Raw genomic sequence first — 23,456 nt, 5'->3', positions numbered from 1 at the left:
CCTTCCTCCTAAAAATAAAATTAACCTCCCTGATGATATCCTGTAGCAATTTATGAACTTCTGGCTTCAGTTTCTTGGCCGTAATAGCTTATCTGTGAATGATTCAGTGATGAATTTTTTTTGTATTGGAATTTTTGTAATTTAATCCCAGAATTTTAACTTTCTGTATAGAAGCTGCTTCTTCAGTTGTTATCGTTACACAGTTAAAAAAAAAAAAAATCATATGTTGTTTTGATGAAAGAAATCATTTACTGTTGAGAATATACCTTCTCTGCTAAACTTTTTGTTTACTCATTCATAAAAAATAAGTTTTTTTCAGAGATGTCATCGTTGGAACAGGATCAAGCATATACCCTAAGTAGCAGCCTGTTAGAAATAGCTGCACTTTTCTTTCAACAGTAGAACAATCCTCCCACACTGTGTAATTTATTCTAATACATGTTGCTTCAAATCTACAGCAATATTTTTTAAGCGTCTTCCAACTGTTTGCCGACAAACGAATGTATTTTATTTTGCAGTCATATTTTCTGGTTTTTATTTTCATATTTTAACATTTGTTTGTTTATATTTGTGTTTTCTACCTTTCCAGAAATAACCAATGTTTCCCCAGTGCTATCTGGCTTTTGGTCTTTTGGCATTAAATAAATTTATGATTAAGTTTAGCAAAAATTATAAAGCATTTGCTCATCTCTTATCTCTCAACATCATTGAAAAAAACCCTATAGGCATTTTTAATCAATCTTGATGTTCTGAACATCTAATATTTAAATGTCTTTCTGTGTGTGATGCCATTGGGGAGACCTGGGTGAGCCAAAGTGTCACTATCCTTGACCTCACAGGTTTCTTATCTCATGGGCAGAGAGCCAAGTAAACGTTGAATATCATGTGAAAAGGACAACTTAGGGACACATGTCAGGGGCACCCATACTAAGCTTGTATGTGTGAGGAGAAGTCAGGGAAAGCTTCTCTAAGTGAGTGACATAAATTTAGACCTAAAGATAAATGGGAGTTAGATGAAGGGGACTGGGGAAGGGTGGGGAGAGTCTTTCTGAAAGACGGATAGCAATGTGAAGGCCTGCCAGTGAGAGCAATCAGGTCTAATTCAAAGAACAAAAAGTTCAACAAGATCGGATGTGAGGAGGGAGAAGCAGGGATGTGGGCAGGCAAACGGGTTGACTCATGGAGAGCCATCTAGGTCATTTTTATTGAGTCTGGACCTTATTCTAAGGACAATAGAGAGAGATGAAAAGGTTTGAGCAGAGATGATATCTTTAGAAAGTTTCTCAGAGTTTTCAGTGTGGAGGATATAGTATTGGAAGTTGGTCCTGTTGGAGGCCTGGAGATCAGTTAGTGACCAGTTCCACGTTCAAGTGAAGGGCCAGAGGTTGATTCGGGGTGATGGACATGGACAGAGGGATTGGAATCCACAGAGACGTGGGAGGTAGAATCTACAGCACATGACGATGGAGTAGATGGGAGGTTAAGGAAATGCCATCAGAGAGTGGAGTCAATGGGGACATGGGGCTGAGTTTCCTAGAAATAGGCTCTGGATACTCTCTGGAAATCTACTCGTGAGGGACTGAAGAAGGCAGGATTAGGCAGAAGGAAAAGTTGACCTACAATGCTCTGGAGACTGAGAACTCATCCAATTTACAGGAAACACTGGAGCTTGGGTGGCCCTTTAGAATTTGCCCAAATTAAGGCAAGTGGGCCAAGCCTGTGTATCTCTACATCAGCTAGACATTGTCTGCTCCCTGGGGCAGGGGCAGGAGTCAGGTGGTGGTGGTGGGTGTAGGGGGTTGGGGGGTGGTGTAAACTTGGTCAAGAGAGTTTCCAGGAACTGACACAAGATGGTAGCCAAGGCAGTTTGCAGGGAGGGATTCAGCTGTGAGTGCTCAGTAGCTAATAGTCTCAGCAACTAGGGGTTTGGTGTACACCCTGAAGAGAGGTTCTCTAGACAAAGTACTACAGTGTCCACCCCAGTGCAAAAGATCTTTTTTTTTTTATTGGGGAAGGGGAACAGGACTTTATTGGGGAAAAGTGTGTACTTCCAGGACTTTTTTCCAAGTCAAGTTGTTCTCCTTTCAATCTTAGTTGTGGAGGGCGCAGCTCAGCTCCAGGTCAAGTTACCGTTGCTAGTTGCAAGGGGCGCAGCCCACCATCCCTTGCGGGACTGGAGGAATTGAACTGGCAACCTTGTGGTTGAGAGCTCACTGGCCCATGTGGGAATCGAACCAGCAGCCTTCGGAGTTAGGAGCACGGAGCTCCAACCGCCTGAGCCGCCGGGCCGGCCCCAAAAGATCTTATATTTATTCTTGGACATGCTTACTTTTAGGGGCCTGTAGGTTTATTATCCATTCCTTAGTTCACTCACAAATAACTAGTTAATTTCAACTATGGGATGTGCAAGACATTGTGCTAACTGGTGTGGATGGTGGGAGTATTGGGGTAGATGCAAAGATGAAAATTCATATACATAGTGCCCAGGAAGCCTCAAGGCTACGGGGGAACAATGAGACCTGTTCTCAGGTGAAGCTGAGTCTCCATTTCCTGCGTGTTCCCTTCTCCATCTGGAAGGATTAAGCCTGCTTGCTTTTCCTTTTCTCAGATATTTGTCTGGCTTTCTCTTCTTTCTCTTCCCCTCCTCTTGGACTTAGAGCATAGGAAACAAGCCCAAACATCAGTTCCTTTCAAAGAAGCCCAAGTATGATGTAAAAGTTACAGAGGGGTAGGAAATCTTACACAGTTCTCAACAGGCCTTGTCACAGTGCTTGAAGAATCCTTTGCTGGTCTCCCAACCCCCATACTTTCTGGCTCTTCTGTGATTCTCTAGAGTTCATAAAACAACACTTTCTTTGTTTCCCTACCCTTCTCTTTCCTTGGGCAAGGCTGCCTTTCCAGCATGTAGGCCTAAAAAAGACAGTGGGAGACAAAGATTAGTGGATCCATCCAGAAGCCAGGATGTCAATGAGATATCTATGGGCCCAACTTTGAACTGTGAATTAAACAAGGAGGCCATTGGACTGAGGTAGCTCTCATCCTGTGGTGACTTCTGTAAGTAAACCAAAATCTAAGCCTGTAAATACCTCAAGGTTAGAAAATCGAAACGCTAGGGCAATCAGTCATAAACCGCTAACTGGGCTGTAAGCTAGAGCCGGTTAAATAATTTCTTTGTTTCTGCACATTCACTGTCTTTCCTTGGCTCCTGTAGGTGGAGCGTTCCTAACCACTTCCAGTTTGGCACTGCCCGATTAGCACAGATTTTTGCTCAAATAAAGTCTTAACATTTAATATGCCTCAGTTTATCTTTTAATAGAACACAGTCCCCAACCCTTCAGGTGTCTGAGTGATGAAAAGCCTTTGTAGGCATTTCCAAATTAGGGTTTGGGAGCAGGGAGGTGGCTTTGCTGCAGAAAATCTATTTATGAAATCACTAACAAAGGATAAGGGAAATCCTTTCCTAGACCTCCCCTTCTGACAGACTAATAATAATTTAAATCTGCTTATCATCTCTTTCAAGGGTATGTTTTTGGAAAATACAACAACCGAAAATCCTGATTCTATCACTATGTTGATGTTAAAAATAAAAAAAACCGGACTTTTTCCCCCCCCTTTTCTTTGCTGGCCGCTCAGCTTCAGATGTTTCAATTATAATGCTAGTGCAGTGTTGAGCAGTATAATAATTACTTTAAAAACACACCAATGAATTGAACATATTAAACTCTGTACAAACGCTTAGGCCTAGCTTAGTTTTGAGCTAAAAAATGTGTAGCTCAAGTCACGGGGCTGGCAGTTGAGGAGTGGCTTGTAAGGCCATTTGATGGTGAGATAAAGAAAAGGCTTTTCTTTTTGTCTTCGTTCTCCTTTCCCTCAAGGAACGCACCTTTGTGTGCTTTGCCTAACAAAGGAATTTCCAAATTTCATAGTGGAATTTGGAGGGGAAATATGATGTGAAGACTGATATCTATATATACACGCCTGCAAAGCTGGCTTCAAACCACAAAAGGATTAAAAAAAAAAAAGCTGGGATTTTGCAATACACTGATTGGAGGAAAAACTCAGACATTGAGAGTTAGCAATAAAAACAGGAACAACAAAATCCGAAAGGGTTTGGAATTCCTTTAGTTTCTCTTTGGCATAATAATGATATGATTTCTTTGTTCTGTCCTTTCTTACCAACAGCACTCAAATAATAGTTTATTTCATTCTTGCAGTGGAGTTACTTCTATTGTTGCCGAAAGTGGAGTGGTGCCCAAGATAGCCTTACACATGTAGAATAGCATGAACCTTTGTACTGATTTTTTGGAAGAGGGGTGGTGTCATTTTGTAAAAAATTACACTAAAAACAGCTTTCTTCTGCTGTGAAATTCAATGATTGCATCGAATGGACTAAGATGGGTGCTCTGCTTTTGAACTATTGGTCTACCTGGCAAAGGGGTTTCTCCAAATTCCTCTCTGTAAAAATAGAACTGAGTTAAATTGCAAACAATTCTCTTTTACTTTTGGTTGTTTATGGGTTTTAAAAGCAGATGCAATGTTAATTTGTCGTCGTTTGTGCAAATGATGAATTGTGCTTTCAAACTAATTTCTTCCAGTTGAGCCTTGACCAAAACACGGCTTTGTACAAAGCTCTGCTCAAAAAGTATTTGGCATTATGAAGCCATGAAGCAGTTCTACACTGAAGACACTTTGCGATAAGCAATCCAGACTTTAGTGCAATTCTTCTAACCATTCAAACACTGCAGTGCCGTGCTTTCAAGTCTTTTGAGAGAAGGGAGTGGGGGAGGGGCAAGAAAGTATTTGAAGTAAACAAAGATTTCAAATCTAGGAAACCTAGGATTTCCTATAAAATGCATGTTACGAAATTCCATATGTTGTAATACATGTAGCGTACCAAGATTTCAGATTAGCAGGTCTTTGGATACTTTTCAATACATGCAATGTTTCACGTGCATATTAATAAAGGCCCACCTTTGGGAGAAGGAAAAAGGCCTCCTTTCAAATGAAATGAAGCCCAGGTAAAGTTGAAACTCAACCCACAGAATACTGACACTGTTTTCAGGCTAAAAGAAGATGAGAGTTTCAATTTCATCATCTTGTAACACTGATAAATGTGATGCCGTGGCTGGCAAAATTTGCAGACTACATAGGTCTTTCTAAACACGTGTAAATATGTGTCCCAATTTATGTGCAACTTCAAACGATTTGCTGTTTGAAATGAAAGACCAACAAATCTTCTGCAAGACAATCATTTGGTTCATTTACATGAAAAGCCTTAAATAGCAAAAATGCTACTTCAATTTACATCATACCGTGTCCCCATAACAGAGGACAATGGCTTCCTCAATGGAAGTGAATGCAAAGGAGAGGCATACTGAGATTTAAACAAAACAAAACAATTTCCCAGCAGTTCGCGAATATTAATCAATTGATCTAATTTAAAATAGGCCACACAGGAACGTTTCCTCTGCTGGGAGTTTTCACTGCTACTTGAGTAATAGTAGTATCTTCAGGGTCCGATCAAACAGGAGTGAGCCTTTTTAAGAGATTATGGTGACATTTTTTCAGATCTTTCTATTTTGTCCTATTTCTAGGGTACGCACAATCAGCTTGACATGGGGTTTCTCTCTCGTTTTAAAGGCTCTCTCAATTGAGTGCAGGTCTGTGAATCACGTAGGAACCAGGACACAGGGCTGGAAAAATAGCATGCCTGACCTGGTGGTAACGTATTGTCTCCCTTTCAGATGTGTTAACGACTATACACACCTTTGTGGTCTTTACGGGTTTATATGTGTTATCTTTTTGTGTTCTGTAGGCTTTGACCACCTGCTGTACGTACAGTATGTGCTTGTTACATGTGTACACCACCTCCCTTCCTGAATTTAAAGACCTAGCTATTACATCTTGTTTACTCATATCATTCCCCCCCATTAAAAAAAAAAAAAAAGACTTCATGAACTGAACATGCCATGTTTCAATCTGGCCCCAGTGGCTTTTTCTCTGAAAGCAAAACGTGTGTCTTTTACACCAGGGCTTTCTCCCCACCCCAGGGGGTGTCTTCCATTCTTTTGTGGCTCAGTTTAAGGCGGACAGGGCTCCAAACCACTAACTAAAGCGAAGGGAGCCCCTTCTTTCACCTCCAGGGAGAATTTCAGATTGAATTTATCTGAAGATAGCGTGCTCTCTTCTTACTTATTTGCCACCATTACGAGGATAACAAAACACCACCTTGGCTTCAAGATCCTGGGTAGAGAGGCTCACGGTCTTTCTCAACCATCTTTGGCGAGGCCTTGCTTCCTTCCACTCGAGTAAGTTGCGGCTTGGGGCCATGGAAAGGACTGGGTGAGCGCCTGAAATGTCGTTTGAAAAAACAAGCAGCCCTCCCTCCATCCCCTCACCACCACCACCCCGCTCTCCGGGGCGAAGTTGCGATCCAGCAGCCCCAGATGGGCGAGACTTGGCAGGTCTGCGGGGCTCGTCTTCCCTCCGCAGCGCCGGCACCGGCCGGGCGTCCGCGGGGCTTCGCGCTCTCGCTCCTCTCTCCCGAATCCTCCCTTCCCCCACCGGCCGCCCCCTCCCCCTCTCCCGCGCTCCCTTTTGTTCGCTCGCGGCTCGGGCCGAGCCGCCGCCGCCCGGGCCCGCACCCCCAGCTGTAGGCCCCGGCGTGGCGGGCCGTCCCGCCGCCGCCGCGGCGCGGCCTAGAGCGCGGCGCCCGGGGAGGCGCGGGGCCAGGCCGGGCGCACGGCGAGGCCGCGGCGGCGGCGGGGCGGCCCGGGAGCCCGGGCGGCGGCGGCGGCGGTGAGGCCGCTCCACCGCACACGCACACACACAGACCCCGGCAGCGGGAATGCAGATGACACGCCCGTAACATGGAAGCCGCCGCGGCCGCCGCTACGACGACAGCAGCAGCCACAGCAGCAGCAGCCGGCGGCGCCGCGCTGAACAAAGGTCATCCGAGCTGCGGCCCAGACGCCCGGGCTTGACCGCTGCAAAGGCCAACCCCGGGAAGGGGGTGGGTGTGCGCCCGGGGGGCGGGGGGCGGCGAGGGCGGCCGGGCGCGCGAGGGGCACAGGGCAGTGTAGGAAGGGGCGCGGGTGGGCTCCGGGGCGAGGCGGGGCGCGGCTCCTCGTGCCCACCCCTGCGGGTTGGGGTGAGCGCGTGAGGCTCAGGCCCTTTCGCCTGACTGTAGTGGCCTGTCCCACCCTGGCCTTGGGGACAGCTGGCCTTCGCGCCCCGCCAGCTTCCTTGGGGGGCCGAGGACGAGCCGGTTTTGCTAGGCCCCACGAGTTCAGAGAGGGGGGCCACGTGAGCGCAGGAGCTCGCCTCCTCCCCCCTGCGGCGCTGGCTGTGCACCGAGGCTTTTTAAAGGCCTCTGTGCCCCTCTTTGCCCCTTCGTTTGCCCCCCACCCCCACCCCAGGCATCTCTAGTTTTCTGCCCCGAGGTGAAAGGATTTGGACGTCTCCCCCCAGGTGCTTGAAAGAAGAGAAGGTTGGAGGAGGAGGAGACTGGGGGGGCTGTTGGTGGTGGTGACAGGGCTGGGAGAGAGAGGAGAGGGACGGGAGGAGGGGGCTGGGTGGGGTGGGGGTGACAGGCAGAGAGGAGCCTGGTCAACAAGCCAGCACCACTCTGCTAGGAGGCCGAGGCCGGCTCCTGCCGCCGACGCAGCCAGTGTGAGGAGACACACATAGATTGCTTTCTTGGGGACTCTTTGTCAGCCACCAACACAGAGAACACACACTGACACACACGTACACAAAGATCTGAGCCAGGTTGTGGGAGGTAAGTGGGGGAAGGAGAAGGAGGGGGCAACAGTGTCTGCGGTGGGCTTTGGGGTGGAGGGGAGGGGGGATGGGCCCTGAGGGGCTCTGGGGTGCTTGTGAGGTGGGCATTTCCAAGACTGTGTGCTTGTGTGCTGGCTGATGACCTTCCCCTCCTCAAGAAGACCTAAAAGGGAAAAGCAACCCCCAGTGAGATCCCCTGTGCTGATGATTTTCAGGGACTTGTTGGCAACTCAGCGAGGGTTGCCATAGCTTTTTTATGTAGGGTGACCAGAACCGGCTGAAACTGGTTTGAGGCAGATCAGCTCCTGAACACAATGCAGTCACTGAGCTTCTACAGTGGGATAGCAGCTTCCTCCCTTCATGGCAGCCAAAAGCAGGAGCTTGCAGGAAGGTACCATCCCAACACAGTATGTGAATGCACACTTAGACACCACACAGCACTGGTACGTGACTAATGGAGTCCTAAAAGATTCTGTGTAGAGAAGATGGGGAAAAAGGTGCAGGTTTGCAAGGTCTGAGCTTACTTGGGCTTTTCCTGCCTTTTTCTTTTGCTTAAGGGATGGACAAGAAGCTGAGATTTATGACCCTTATTAAAGGAAAAAAAAAATGTGACTTGCTAGGGTGGGGACACTTGGTTTATGCAGTCTCTCTTTCTCTCTTTCTCTGTGTTTTTAACAAAACCAAACCAAAATGAACTGATGGATTTGTAATGGTAGTTTGTTTGTTGCTGGAGAATGCTACTTTGCATGCTTTTTTTTTTTTCTCTTGCAGGCTATGTTCTGTTTTGTGCTTTTCCTTTTAGAAGCTACTAAAGGGTGTTGGGGATACTTCTGACTATTATGAAGGCCAAAAGGTAACAATATTGTTCTAGGAAATGAGCATAAATGCTTTCCAGTGATGCTGTGAGGCATACATGCTGTCTTTTTTTTCCTTGTAGGCCTGTTGACTGGGGCTGCTTTTAACCCTTTCATGTTTGCAGAGAATGCAACCGTGTGACAGTAACTGAACCATTGGTCCAAAGTCTTTCCCAAAGGTCAAGGTTCACCAGGTGAGATACGATATTTTGAGCATGAATTTTAGTATTTATTTGAAGATCCATTCAGACACAGACTGACAATGGGTTGGTACCCTGGAGATAATACTGGGTTCAGAGGGGGAGAAGAAATACTCGTAATGTTATCCAAGTTTAATGGGGTTAGAGTGACTGTATGATGGTATTGCTATCCAGCTGAAATCAGGGACTTCATTCAATCGCATGTGTCTAGTCATTTAGAAGAGTCAGGCCTGGAAAGAAGCAAGGTTGGAGGATGGTAGGCATCAGGGCCTCGTGGAGAATGCACTGTTTTGCATAAGACTAAAGCAATACACATGTAGCATTTTCCTGATGATTACAAACTAGGAAGGACTTCGCCAAATCGAAGCAGCCTCGCCACCTTTTTGGGACTGGAGAAGTCTGAAGGTAGATTTGCCTTTTGTTCTTCATCACCTTTACCTTGCTCTCTGTGTTAACCTGAAAGGTTTTTCACTCCGAGTCAAGTGGTGGAATGGCTTTTATTGATTTTGGGGGCTGTTGACAGTGAGTTTGCCATTGGATTATTTGTGGCATACATTTTAATGTGAAATCCTAATGCAATACCAGGAGGAAAGCGGGTAGTCTGGCTTCGTCTGTGAAAAGGTGCTGTTAACTCAAAGCTTTACAGCAGTGGATGGTAGAAAATGCCTAATGCCTTAAGAGATTGCAGTTAGATTTGAGCTGGCATTTTTATGCACCCTCCAGAAGCAGGGGTTTTAGAGGGAAGGCGAGAAGAAAGCTGTAATGACTGTAGCCAAGTGAAGAACAAAGGCAGTGAGAGCTTACAGGGGAGTACTAAACATTTTGCCTTGGGGTTCCTTGTGAAAAGAACTTCCACTTCCCCAAACAGGAAACCAGCAGCTCCAGAATCACATCCAATATGATGTCATCAACAGATAGAACTGGTTCTGTCTTCTGGTTTAGTAAAAAAAAAAAAAAAAAAAGTACAGTCAAGAGGAGCCCATAGAAGACATGATTGAAAATAAATTTCTCTCCTACTTTGAAGAGGGTATTTTATTCCTCTTTGCGGTCAGCAGAACAGAGCCTTTTCAGAAATGTGTTTTCAGAGGATCTTAGAATTGGTTGTGTGCTGGCAGTTGGTGGCCAGAATATCTGCAGAGGAGGGTGTCAAGTATGCAAGGGTTGTGATTGTTAAAAATGGTTTCATACGATTGCAGAGCATCCAGTGTGAGAAAACAGGCAAAGGGAAACAGGAGTGCATGGCTAGCTCAGACTGTTTTAGTATTTTTATAGAGATAAATGTAATCTCAGACTGGTATACCAGGAAATAACTTACGTGATGGGACAAAATTTTTTACAAATCTCTGCTAAAATTGGTTTTTAAGTCTACATCGTTTTGGACTGCCAGAGGTGCTGTGTCTGAGTGTGGGCAGAAATGTGCTTGCAAAGCAGATACCAGTCCATGTTGCATGATGGACTGCTCCTGCCTTTTTGGTGCCAACTAAAACTCAGATGGCTAATATGATAAAGCTTAATTAGCTTAATACAATAAGCTGTTTTATAATTTAGTCCTTTACTCCTGTCTTTAGAAAGTCAGTGATTTTTATTTGATTTTGACTGCTAACCCCTTGCAAGGACTCTTTCTGGATAATATGTTTAAAAGCCCTTTTTTGTAAGGCATTGCATGTCACAGAATGTTCTGGTTTACTCTCACTGTGGCTTTTAGCTTTGTTCCTCCCCCTCCCCCCAGAAGGCTCCTGGAAAATAGCATTTGTTTTGCATTTAGGCCAGTCTTTCCAGCTGCAAATGCAGTGTGAGGTTGGAGAGCTGGTTCTCCAGGGCAGCAATCAGGGAGCTCATCTTGGATGGAGGTCTGTCTCAGGTGGCGATCTCATGCTGAGGTATAACAATGTGGCAGGCCCAGGTCCCCAGGGAGGGGATCAGAGTTTCTGGGCTTGGGAATGTGAATGTGAGTGTGGAGAACAAGTAACAGTATTAGCATTCTTTCCTGGAAGAGCCAGGAGGGAACAGGGGGGGCACCTACTTTTGGGCCCGGGACCTGTGTTTGGCTGTCACTGTTGCCTTGGGGGGCAGCCACAGCTGGAGCCCGGAGGGCGCCCCCACCCCCATTGGGATTGCCTGCGGCAGTCTCTCAGGCACCAGTCCCCTTTGGAGGAGGAATGTGTGGGTTGGCTGAAGAGAGGGTACACTGGAAAGAAAGTATCACTGGTTGTTGAACCTTTGCGTGTTTGTGTCGTTTGCCTACTTAGAATCAGTTTTTCCATGTTAGAGAACTTTGGATCCTGGGGCTTTTAGAACTCTCAGCCTCCTAGTTCGGGAGGACTCTTGTCATCTCTTTTTTCACAAAGAGATCCATCCGCCCCGCACCTTGACTCCTTTCTAAAGGAAGGTTTAGGAAGGAGGCGTCCAACAAGTAAATGGAATTTTCTGCTTATACCTTTCTTTGACTAGGCTGGGTTAGAATTTTAGGATTTGTCGTCTCCCATCCCCTTTGTTTCTTCCCTTGAAATGCTTTCTTGGGCATTGCTGTGGGGTTACAGTCTGTCTTCTGTTGATTTTGCATAATCTTCCCCATATCCTTAGCAGAACTCCATCTGGCTGTTCGCAGCTGGAGCAGGCGCCCTGATATGGCACCTCACAAAGGTTACCACTCCAAGGAAAAGTCCTGGAAGTGTCTGGAAAAGATCTGGGGTTGCCCACTCCGCATTCCTCTAACACCTCTTCCTAATCAATACAATTCAATAACCCCAAAACAACAGCAGCCGTGGTAAACATTAAGGAAATCCACCGAGTCATAATTAAATTAAAAATTTTTAACTTTTGAATTTATATACAGTAAGATTTACTCTGTGGTGTACAGTTTTCTGGGTTTTGACAAGTGTACAGCACTGTGTGTCTGCCACCACTGAAGAATGGTTCCATTGCTCCCCCAAACTTTCCTCCTGCTGTGCCTTTAAGGTCAGACTCAGCTCCCTAGCCCAAGCCCCTGGCAGCTGATTTGTTCTGTCCCTGTATTTGGCCTTTTCCAGAATGTCATACAAATGGCTTCTTTCACGTGGCAAAGTCTTATGTTTGAGATCCATCCGTCTTTCTTTGTGTATCCATACGTGGTTCTTCTTTATGGCCAAGTTGTAGGCCACTGTATGGGTGTACCACAGTTTTTTATCCATTCACCAGTTGAAGGACTTGAGGGTTTTTTCCAGTTTTTGGTGATTGTAAATAAAGCTGCTATAAACATTGGCATACAGGTTTTTGTCTGAACATACTTTTTTATGTCTCTTGGGTAAATCCTTAGGAGTGAGGTGGTGAGGTCATCTAGTAATTACGTAAGAATTAGAAGTTTGAAAATAAATTCAGCTCGTCATAGCTCACAGAAAAGATGTAGCCTTGTCAGCTGCAGTTCAGACTTCCCAAGTCAGAGATTGTAGTGAACGTGATCTGACGACACAGGAGAGATGATCGTGATAATAGGCCACTCACTAACAGGATGACATGCTTTATAACCCAGAACTAATTGGAATTAGCTAAAAGTGGAAACGAAAAACAGCAAGTGGTAAACTCGCCTTTATTTCCTACAGCAGTTATTTTTAATCGCTTCAAAAATATTTGTCGGTTTCAGTTTTACATTTGTCTTCAGGTTCGGAGAAACACCAAACAATAATAGAAACAAAATTTTGGAAAGCGGTACCAGAGATCTTTGTTGAAATCATAGTCATGTAAGCAACTTAACTATAATTGGTCTGATTTATTGACTGCTGAAAGATGGGTGGTGTTTTCTTTTTTTTTTCCCCCTACGGCTCAGTTTAAGATTTATTGAACACCTATCAGGAGCCAGGTTATATGCGGAGTGATAGGTATACCAAAAAGGTGTGCAAACTAGAAACTAGGAGCAAGGTACCCAGGATTAGAATCCGAAACAAAATGCTATATGCTTTGAATTTTTATCCCCTATCATCAATTATTTTTAAAGCTTAGTTTTTTTTTTTTATGTGATGGTGTTTTAATACATGAAGTTAGTATTCAGCTTGTATGCCTTTTAAGGAAGTGAAAATACATAAGCAATATCAAGGTGATGAAACAGGATTTTGGAAGCAGATTTTTTTTTTTTTTTTTTAAGAGGATAACATAGCATTCAGGATCTGGAAGAGCAAATAGACCCAATAGACCCAAGGTTATGGTGATGTAGAGGGAGGAGAGCCCAAGAAGTGGGGAGTGATGTTAAATTGGGGATTATTTCATCCACTTAAGAGATCCTTACTGAGTGTTTCCTAAGCACCGGATATTGTGCTAATCAGCACTGGGAGTACCGAAGGAAAAGGAATCCAGAGAAAAATGTAGTGGGGAGTAGCCTGCAGATGCTATGACAGGAATGCGAAGGAGCCATCTAAGCTGAACCGTGAAAAACCAGTAAGACTATGTAAGGCCGGCAGAGCCTTGGGGGGAAGAGCATGAGAGTCCGCTGGAGCAGCGTGTGGAAGGGCACGGAGGGAGCCTGGTGCCGCCTGCAGGGATGGGAGAGCGGGTGTGGGAGAGGAGAGGAAGCTCAGGAGGCAGTCCAGGGCCAGGCTTCTGACGGCCATTCTGTGTAGTTCAAGGGGACTTCCTTGGATGGCAGTGTAGGCAGATACTTGCTTGTAAGGACGAAGGCCCTGGGGCAGTACTGCGGGGATGGAATGCAGGCTGGAGCCAGGGAGGTCAAACTGTGGGGCCACTGCAGCAATCAGGAGACAGGCAGCGGGCTTGATCCAAGGTGTGCGGTGGGGAGGGAGTGGTAGGCGGTGACTGCGTCACACAGCAGCTATGCATGTGGTTGGTACCTGATGAGATATGGGGAATGATGGCGGGGGGAGGGATAGAGGCTCCGAGATTACTGGCTGCTGTTTCTGTCTCTGAGATCCTGAATTCAGAAGGCAGAATAGATTTGGAAAGGAGGTGCAGGGGCCTGATACAGTCAGTTCAGCTTTAGGTTGAGTTGCCTGTGGAGGTGTCCTTTGTCTCCCAGATCTGTTGGGGCTAGAGATCTAGATTGGGAGAAATTTGCATACAACAAAGATGATAAAAGAAAGGTGTCAAAAGGGTTGAGTTTGGGTTCCATATCATAATGGTTTATATATTAAAAACCATAAATGAGGTGCCCTAGGAGGGGGCGTGGTGGAGTGGGGGGGGCGCCTGAAGAACTTAAGATGCATGCTTCGGGAAGTTGGAGGGCCAGACTTTCCAAAAAGTCAGAAAGTATTAGTCGCTAACACCTCCAGGTAGGCTTTTGCATCTGTTCTATCATTTAATACTGAAACAGTGAGACGAGCTGTGTACTGTTATCCCCATGAAGCAGGTGGGGCAGCAAAGATCCTAGCCAGTGTCTGCCAGCTCATAAATGGTAGCAGAGGCAGAATTTGAAGGTTGTGCCCCACCACGAGGCTATTCTGCCTTGGGGGAGCACAATTGGTGGATATGGGGAACTGGTGGGAAGTGTTTAGGGGTGTGGGGCAGGCGGGAGGTGTCCGAGAGAGGGTACAGGTAAGTGAGTGCTAAACAGCACTGATGGTGTTCAGGTTGGGGGTGCCAGACGGTGGGTAATGGAGAAGTTTGAGTCACGGTGAGGGCCCTTGTCATTAGCCAGCTCTTCCCGAGTGCAGTCATTGCAGAGAGAGGAGCATCTGGATGTACACCAGAGACAGGGCCAGAAATAGCGTGTTGAAAAGACATTTTTCCTAGGATGAGGATACAAATTGGAAGGGAGACGGAACAAAGAGATGTTTTTGTTTTATTTATTCTTTGAAAGGGATGAGAGAGTCAAGGTAAATTAAAGTGGTATTGAGAAAAGTCTTTTGTTCCAACAATGAACACACACAGTTTAAAGAGTTCTTTGAATCATCTTCTACAGATAGAAAGTTCTAAATTCTGCTTTAGAATGGGGGTGGGGAGAGCAAATTTCTACTTAATCTAAACCTGGAGACTGAAATAAGTAATTGTTAGACAAACTCAAGAGTGGCCTTTTGAGCTGACCAAGTCAGCGCCTCTGGTCGATGATGTTTAGGGCCTGTAAATGTAGGCTTTTATTGTTTTATTCAGTCAGATCTTACAACTGTAGATAATTAGAGATTCCAGGCACCTTGAAGGATTCATAGAGGCCTGAAGATAAAATCAAGGTGTTGTAATTCTTGAATGTTTCCTCCTCAACTCAGCCTTTTCTTTTTGGAAGATAAACTCCTGCTTTCCAAAGGCTGACTCATGAGTCTAGTAATGGGTATTGATTTTGATCATTTTTTCCTGTGAGCAACAAATGCTTTCTAGGGATCTGAATGGTAAGAATTATTAGATTGCTGAAAAACTTAGGTTAGAAAGTTCAAAGCCCCGTGGAAATACTTCAAATCTTTATAGTGACCGCCTCCTTTTCAATAGTGAGCCCATACTGGAGTGGGTGGAGGGGAAGCGGGGTCATCCCGTAGTTCGTAACAGGTTTGGAACTGGAACCCAGCTCCGGGCTCCTGGTCTCAGGCTGTTGGATCATTACTTTATTTCTGCCTTCCAAAAATTTATCATGTGTGTTTTGATGGTATATAAATCAGCTCATATTTAAACTTTTTGATATCATGTGAATCTGAAAACATGAATTATTCAAATTAAGCCTCCCCTAGGTAGGTACTCATTAATAAGCTGGTCCGTAACACTTGCTGGTTTAATGTAGCAAGAACGAGAGAGGCAGTTTGAGGTTTGTAGCTTGCGAACTGATTATGCCTGGTGTTCTAGTTAAATCTGGGTGGTAAGGCCGTGGAGATTTTCACTTGCCTCTGCCTAGCCCTCAACGATATAAACCTACTATGTTCTGCCACTGACGAGTGGTGGGACCTTCAGCAAGTTACTTAGATTCCAAGCCACACTTTTCTTGTGTTTTTATGAGGATTGCATACACTAGCAGAGTGCCTGGTACGTGGTAAGTCCTCCTAAAATTAAAATCTTAGCTATTCTGTGTTCCCCAGTGCCGTTTTTGGGAAGGGTCTTTGCCTGACATGCTTTTTTTTCTGTCTTGGAGGAGGTTGGTTTCTTCTATCCTTCCTTTGATCTTATTTATAAGTAGATTTTTTTTTTGTGGGGGGGGCATGAAGACACAATGAGTGTCTCCTACCTTGGTCTGTAGGTCTTCAGTTACACCTGCGCTGTATCTGGTTAAAACGGTGAAATGTAGGCAAGAGGGAAGCGTACTTATTCCCACTTGGTTGTACTTTCACTTGTAGGTGGAAAGTCTTGGATGAATTTTGTAGTTATGGTCTTATATTTCAACTGTCTTTGTTTCTAGAAAAAATCAAAACCCATCAGTGAGTGGCTGTAGTCTAGATTGCCTGTCTATTGGTGCAGTTTAGGTTGATCAGAGTTTTAAAAACAACTTGATTGTGAAAATATGGCAGGTGGGCTAACGCCCCTGATCTGCCCCTTTCCCCTGGCACTTTGCTTCCCACGTTTGCCGACAGTGGCCAGGCATTCATATCTTGCCCCCTGGGATTGGGTGGTGATAGACAATTGAGCGGAGAAAGCACACAAGGGGCCTAGGACTAATTATTTTGTGTCTAGAACTGCTCTGTCCAGTATGGTGGGCACCAGCCACTCAGGGCTATTGAGCACCTGTAACCTGGCCCGTCCTGACTGAGATGAGTTGTAAGCATACAAGACACACCTGGTTTCGAAGACTCTTATGAAAACAAGAATGTAAAGTACCACATTAACAGATTTTTATACTGATGGCATATTGGAATGCCAGGAGGACTGGAAACGGGGAACTCCTGTCATCTTGCGCTCAGCTCACTCTGGTCTTCACACGGCCACGAGTCCTCAGTTATCTGTGTGCCTAACCCTTGGTGGAACTGCCTTCTCTTTCCTGTGCACGTGGCATAGATCGCTGTCCCACAGCCCTTACATTGCCATGTGCCCATTTAAACTGCTGGGAGGTGTTCTCCTCTGTATTCCTGAGTCCCACCTCCGGTTCTCAAGACCAAAAATGTCACCGCTCCTGGTCTAATCAGCTGTGGCTTGGTGGGCAGGGTTATTGCTAACCCTTAATGTTAGCAGTAGTCTTCGGTGGGCTTATGAAACATCCCCTGAGGGAGGGGGCTACTACAGTAGGGATCCTAATGGCCAATTCGATTAGCGCTCTCGCCTGTCTAGTCAGGGCATTCCTCAGTTTATAATTGCTTTCTAGAGACTGTTATTGTAAGGGCAAAACCTGGTAGCTGTCTTTGTTCAGACATCAGCAAAACCTTTGAGTGAATGAGTAAAGGCAATGAGAAATGATTTACACGTTTGTTAGCTAAGTTTAACAAGCTGTGGGCACAAAGGAGGCAGTGAAAAGGGGGTGGGGGCGGCCTTTTCATAGAATGTGCTCTTGTTCATATATGAAAATGACATTGTTGACCAACTATTGGTTTTTGCAGTGACGGGGGTGGGTTTTCCTTGGTTCGTCCCATCTTTCATCTGTTCGCCTAACCTAGAGCACAGAATTGCTTTCTGACTACACTGTTTTGGGAATGCAGTCTGTACTTAATTCATTATTATCAGAAAATAGCTTAGCCATAAATGAGTGAATGTGTGTCCTTAATTTTTACACTATTTTCTGACATGCTTACTTGGATGGTGGGGTGTGTGTGTGCAGGGAGAATATAAAAAAGGAAAGATCTGCGTCTAAATAAAGGTTCTATTAAAGGTAAATTTTGGATAGAATTGAGAAAAAGAAGAGGGATGGGGCTTGACAGAAAGAGAAAGATGATCCAAGGAGGGAAATGATGGGGAAGTTTAACACTTGTCATGAGGAGAAAATGTGCAGAGGACGCTGAGCATTGCTATCTGTCTAGGACAGAGATTTTGAGCCAGGAAATGATGAAAAACCAGAGTCTTAAGGAAGATTAGCTAAAGGGAAGATTAGCTAAAGGGTGACTTGGTCACCCTGGGAAAGTGCAGCTAAGGAAACTGTCTATTCAGAGCCACTTTTGATTTCTGAGTAGTTAGGTGTCACAGCAACCCTGACTGACAGACAAGTGGGTGTTGTTGTTTTTTTTTTGGTGGGGGGAGGGGAACAGGACTTTATTGGGGAACAGTGTGTACTTCCAGGACTTTTTCCAAATCAAGTTGTTGTCCTTTCAGTCTTAGTTGTGGAGGGCACAGCTCAGCTCCAGATCGAGTTGCCAGTTGTTAGTTGCAGGGGGCACAACCCACCATCCTTTGCGGGAGTCGAACCAGCTACCTTGTGGTTGAGAGCCCGCCCTCCAACCAACTGAGCCATCTGGCACTGGCCCATGTGGGAATCGAACCAGCAGCCTTCGTGGTTAGGAGCACGGAGCTCCAACTGGCTGAGCCACCGGGCTGGCCCAACTGGGTGGTCTTAACCCACTTTCTGCCGGAGGAATTTGAGGCTCCTTAGTCAGTGGGAGTTGGCATTCATACCTGGGTCTTTTTGACCCCAAAGTGTGTTCCTTTTGCCATTCTTCCATATAGTAGCCAAACTGTATGAGTGCTTTAGAGTGTAGAAATGGAATCTTTCCCCTACTTTATAATTACTCAAAGTCACAAAAACATCATGTTTAGCTTTCAGTATTTGTTCCATAAGGTGCATAGCAAATGCTGATTGTCTGAGTAATGCATTGGACTCAGACGCTGGAGGTGGGATATTTGGCCAAATGTCTGGAGGAATTCATTGTTCATACCTCATGTTTATGGTCTCATGGGTGGATCAATATGTGTTTGAGGCCTCTCATAGGTAGGGGTGTGCCGTGTGTGTGTGTGTGTGTGTGTGTGTGTGTGTGTTTCAGTCTCCTCATAGGTAGGGATGTATCTTTTTGACAAAATGCACGTCTGGCCAATGTTAATTTTGGGAAAGATAAAACACACAGTTTAGCAGCTGAGTAATATTAATTAGGCTTTCATGGTTTTAATGTAGACGACTCAGAGACTTAAAAAAATTGTGTGTTCCTCTAGTCTTGAGCATTAGGGTATTGTTGACCTCTGTTGGAGTTTCGAATTTAGCTATAACTTCTTTGGTTACACAGTGCTCTAATTTCAGGTCGTTGAGGATAGGAAAAATTTGTTCTGCATCTACTGTGCTTAGAAGGCCTTGCTGGCCTGCCTTTCTGCAAGGGGCACCTCAGTTAAAGGTGCTCATTATTCTGTGTGGTCATTGGCCATTCTGATGGTCTCTGCCTGGTTAGCACGCCTATTCGGGAGCATCGGAGTGGTGGCTTAATTTCTTCTAGGTCTTTCTCTGCTAGAATCCTCTTGCTGACCTTGTTTTGATGCTATAATAACTTACTCTAATAAGTATTCACGATATTCCAGGGACTGTGGTAAGCACCTACCTGGATTATTTTATTTAATCCTCATAGTAACTCTATGAGGTAGACCTTTTTTCTATTTCATACTGGAGAAAACTAGTTTAAAGAAGTGAAGTAACGTGCTTGGAATCTTGTGACTTTCAAAGGGAAGAGCCAGGACTCACTCCAGTTTGTCTTGCTCCAAAGCCGTGCTTTTAACCACTGCACTGTGCTGTGGTTTACAGGTGTCATTTCAATAGCTAATCGGTGGCAAGCTCATATGTCTTTGAGGTTCAAAGCCACTGCTGTGTCAGCCAGGATTTCTCCTGTTGTCACAATCCAGGAGACATTTCTTGCTTGCTCCATGACACTGATGTGGCTATGGCGACCGACAGTAGGCAAACGTTAAGCAATACCTTGCTCTCTTTTCTGATTTTTCTTCCTGCACCTTATAAATGTGTGCCTACTTGTGTGCATGTGCATTTTACAACACAAATAGCTTCATTTTGACAGGACTCACAGAACCAGCCAAACAAGGGTTTTGCAATCATTTTTAGGACATGAAAGTTAAGGCAGAGCCCCTTTAGAAATATTTTCTTATTGCTCTTCCTCCATATTTGGAGATGTGTTCCCTTGGACTGATGCAGAGGCGCCCCCGGGGAGGAGGAACTACCAGGAAACACATGGAGTCAGAGGTGGTTAGAAAAATGGGCAGGAAGCATCTCTGTCACACTCCGCTCCAGCAGATGCTCCTATTTCCTAATACCATCTCCCAATACCATCTCCCAAGGAGAATACTTTCTTTTTTCCCCCCTTCTTTCACCTCCCCCCCCCCCCCCCGACTCCGGTTCAAACCATTGTTTCTCAGTCTAGTTGTGTAGGACACAGCTCCCTGGTCCATGCTGGTGTTATGAGCCTTGTGCTCCCCCGCCCCCCCTGCTGAGACAGTCGGTCACCGGCTCACAGCAGCTCACGGCAGCTCTCGCCAGCTGCCAGCCGCTCACAATGGTTGCCGGCCACTCAGGCTGGCTACCAGCTGCTCCTGGCAGCACAGGGTAGCCCATGGCAGCACACAGCAGCCTGCGGCAGCTCACACCAAGCTCCACCTGCTCAAGGGCTCAGCTCCCGGGACAGCTGTTGTTCACAATCTTAGCTGTAGAGGGCGCAGCTCACTGGCCCATGTGGGAATCAAACCGGCGACCTCGGCGTTAGGAGCACGGCACTCCAACCACCTGAGCCATGGGGCCAGCCCAAGAATACTTTCTTAAACCCTGTTTCAAGTGTGTCCCAAAGATGTCTCACCCTGTAAGCTTCCAGCCTCATATAAGCGTGGGTAGTGCTCCCAGCCTGGATCCCTGTAATGAAAGTTCACATTGGAAGTTCAGAGCACTTGCAAGCTCAGAGAAGGCTTGAGAAAAGAAAGCGCTGTGTGTGTGTGTGTGTGTGTGTGTGTGTGTGTGTGTGTCTGTGTGTCTGTATCACCCAGCATTTCCCAAATTCCTAGACTGTAGAATCCCTCCTTCTCCCTTTCTGGTGGGAATGTGTTTTAAGTGAAGTTGGTATCTGGTGAGCATTGTTTAGGGCTTTGGCGATGGCATCATTCTGGAAATACAAAACGAGTTGTGATAACTGTGCAGGGAGCCCATTTGTCCGCACACTTCCTCAGTAGGTGGGAGAGGAAAGGGGCGGGGCTGGACTGCAGCATCTTGCCCCCATCTCCGTGCTAGGAGAAGGCCTTGGTGTGGATGACTGAGGAGAGCAGGCAGGTTTATTGTGTTTTTAGGATGATTAGGTCTCGGTGTGAGGAGGACAGGGTGAGCAGGGGAAGTGTCTGTTCACTTAGAGCAGGATTTTTCCACCTCAGCACCACTGACATTTGGGGCTGGCTAATTCTTTGTTGTGGGGGTGTCCATTGCATTGTAGGATGTTTAGCAGCAGCCCTGGCCTCTACTTTCTAACCCACTGGAGGCCAATAGCATCCCTCACGCCCCGCCCAGTTGTGACACCCAAAAATGTCTCTGGACATTGCTAGCTAAGGATCATTGGTGGGGGTGGGAGTGGTGGCAGAGGGGCAAAATCGCCCCAGTTGAGAACCACGGGCTTAAAGCTTTGTAGCAGGAACAATCTTCCAAATTTTAGGTTGTGCAATTCTAGAAGAAAGATCTCCCAGGGAAGCAAGCAAGCAAGCATCTATCATTGAACTGGAAAATCCCCAAGAGAAGTAAATCCCTTCAGCTACTTGTTTTCTCTTCCATGTTTTCTAATGCTGGAAGTCTCAAAAATGTGGGCAAATATTTTAAATTTAGTATTTCAAACAAAGAAAAATTACTGGTAAAATTGGTTAGAAAACATCAAAAATAGAGCTGCTGGTTTGATTGGAGCATTTTAGGTACAAAGGCTTCTGTGCAGGATTTAGGATTTATGTGCAAATATTTAGACGGTATTCAGGTGACAAAGGAAAATTACTTTGAAGTTCCCTTTTCTGTACTCAAAATATCACTTCTAATTTAGAAAATCTATACTTCAAGCTAGCATTGTAGAGATGCTACTAAAAGTGTGGTATTTATAAAATGCCAAAAGAATGCTTCTAAAGCCTTTGAGTTTACCTCCTAAAGCAGGAATCCTTTGTTTTTAGTACTTTAATGGATAAGTGATTTTCTTAGTTTAGAAATGTTGGAATTCACCAAACATGCTTCATTAAAACGAAAGAGGCAGTTTCTATCCAACAGTGAAGGAATTTAGACATTTCTTTCTTGCTTTCTCATCGCCAAACTATTTGAATAATCCACTTCAAGCAGAGGCTTTAATGAATTTTCCTGAAGTTTATTAACAGTGACAGGTTTAGCCCAGACCCTTTCAGTATTTCTCATTGATGAATTAGTAAGTTGCCATTACAAGGGTCTTTGAGTTGAAAGAATGTATATCCAATGGGAAATAGAGCTCATACAAAGGTACCTTTGCCAGAATGGCCAAGATTGATGATTTTGACTATCTCTGAGTTTATAGGAAGTAGAACTTCCACCTATTTCCCTGTAGACACGAGATTCTGAAAATGCACACCTACACTTAGGTGGATGAACTTTGAAAGACATTTTTCCCTTATCAAAATGTTTGATGTGCATCGTAAGCCTTTCTATGAATTTTACATCTATGTATCTAGACATATAAAAATGCAATTTACTTTAAAAAAAATTTTAATGTAGTATATATTGTTTTGATGACCTGATTTTTTTTTTCCACTAATGGTATGTCCTGATTGCTCCCTGTCAGTTTCTATAATAGAACTGCCTTACTTTTAACGACTGCATTGTAGTCCATAAAAAGATGTGCCGTAAGCAGTGTGAAAGTGCTTAACGCTCCTGAGCTGTCAAGATGGTCACGATGGTGAATTTTATGTTACGAGTATTTTATTACAATTTTAAAAAGAGTGTATCATAGTTGATTTATTTATTTCCCCACCGACGGACATTCACATGTTTCCCAGTGTTTTGCTGTATTACAAATAAATTCACCAAACATTTTTATACAGATGCCCCTTACTTTGGAAGATTTCGTAGTTTTGGTTTAAAACTTTGCGCCCCCCCCCCCAGGATCAGTGTGACATGTTGCCCAGATACCGCAAATAGGATCCTTGCCCTTTTTTTCTTTGGAAGTAACTAAGGAAAGAGCTGATGTTTACTTTCTGGACTTGAAGGATTGATTGGTTGTGGGGGTGCTGTTGGAAAGAGAGAATCCTGCAGCAATCTCCTTAGCTGAAGGTTTTCTTTTATTAGCTCGCAAACTCAGTGGAAGCCTGGACAAGCCCTGCCCTGAGCACTCTTTTACTGTCACACACTAGGTATCTGCAAAGATGGTCAGCCCAGGGAGACTACCTGGTTCCCAGAGGCATTCCTGGAGGTGAACTGAAGGCCACCCCTAGGGAGAGCACACAGCTGGATAACTGGGGTAGGCAGCTTCTTGCGCTGAGAGGAGGCGCTGGGCTGAACCCAGCCGGCTCTTCAGATCTGGGCGCAAAGGTTTGGTATTTAGTAACTAACTTCTGTGTTTAATTGTTTTAGCTGAGCCTTCTTTTGAAATGCTAACCTGAGGGCAGTCCTGCCCTTTAAATTTACATTCTGCTTTCGAAAGAAAAACATGGGGCAGGTATTTCTGGAAGCTTTGTATATTCAGTAAGTAGATACTCCACTGTTCAAGAACCTTAGCACACACAGCAAGTCAGCACAATTCTATTTTTGACTCTGAGCAAGAAAAAGAAAACACTGGTCATGTGGAGTGACTGGAGTTGCTTAATTTGGGTATGTTGGATGCAGGTTTAGTCACAGGGT

General features: G+C 45.1%; 1 protein-coding gene across 14 annotated transcripts in view; it reads left to right on the top strand.

Annotated features, from left to right (window-relative positions):
• The first annotated feature begins 6,045 nt into the window (after window positions 1–6,045).
• The window catches only part of ZNF532 (zinc finger protein 532), a 96,450-nt gene continuing 79,039 nt past the window's right edge, over window positions 6,046–23,456 (top strand). The window contains exons 1-4 of one of the 14 annotated variants that reach the window (XM_074339886.1): window positions 6,716–7,012; window positions 7,635–7,780; window positions 8,554–8,635; window positions 8,720–8,830. Coding sequence is in view for 3 of the 14 variants with exons in the window: in XM_074339892.1 (XP_074195993.1) it covers window positions 6,870–6,948 (79 nt within the window). In the remaining 11 variants the exon portion in view is untranslated. Of the gene's footprint in view, window positions 6,309–6,711; window positions 7,013–7,634; window positions 7,781–7,862; window positions 8,636–8,719; window positions 8,831–10,694; window positions 10,717–23,055; window positions 23,077–23,456 lie in introns of those variants that run through there. The other 13 variants (XM_019729288.2, XM_074339887.1, XM_074339885.1 and 10 more) reach the window with 13 other exon arrangements.

This window comes from Rhinolophus sinicus, linkage group LG09 (genome assembly GCF_036562045.2).
Source record: "Rhinolophus sinicus isolate RSC01 linkage group LG09, ASM3656204v1, whole genome shotgun sequence".
Taxonomy (NCBI): Eukaryota; Metazoa; Chordata; class Mammalia; order Chiroptera; family Rhinolophidae; genus Rhinolophus; species Rhinolophus sinicus.
This window is presented reverse-complemented; position numbering and strand designations above follow the sequence as displayed.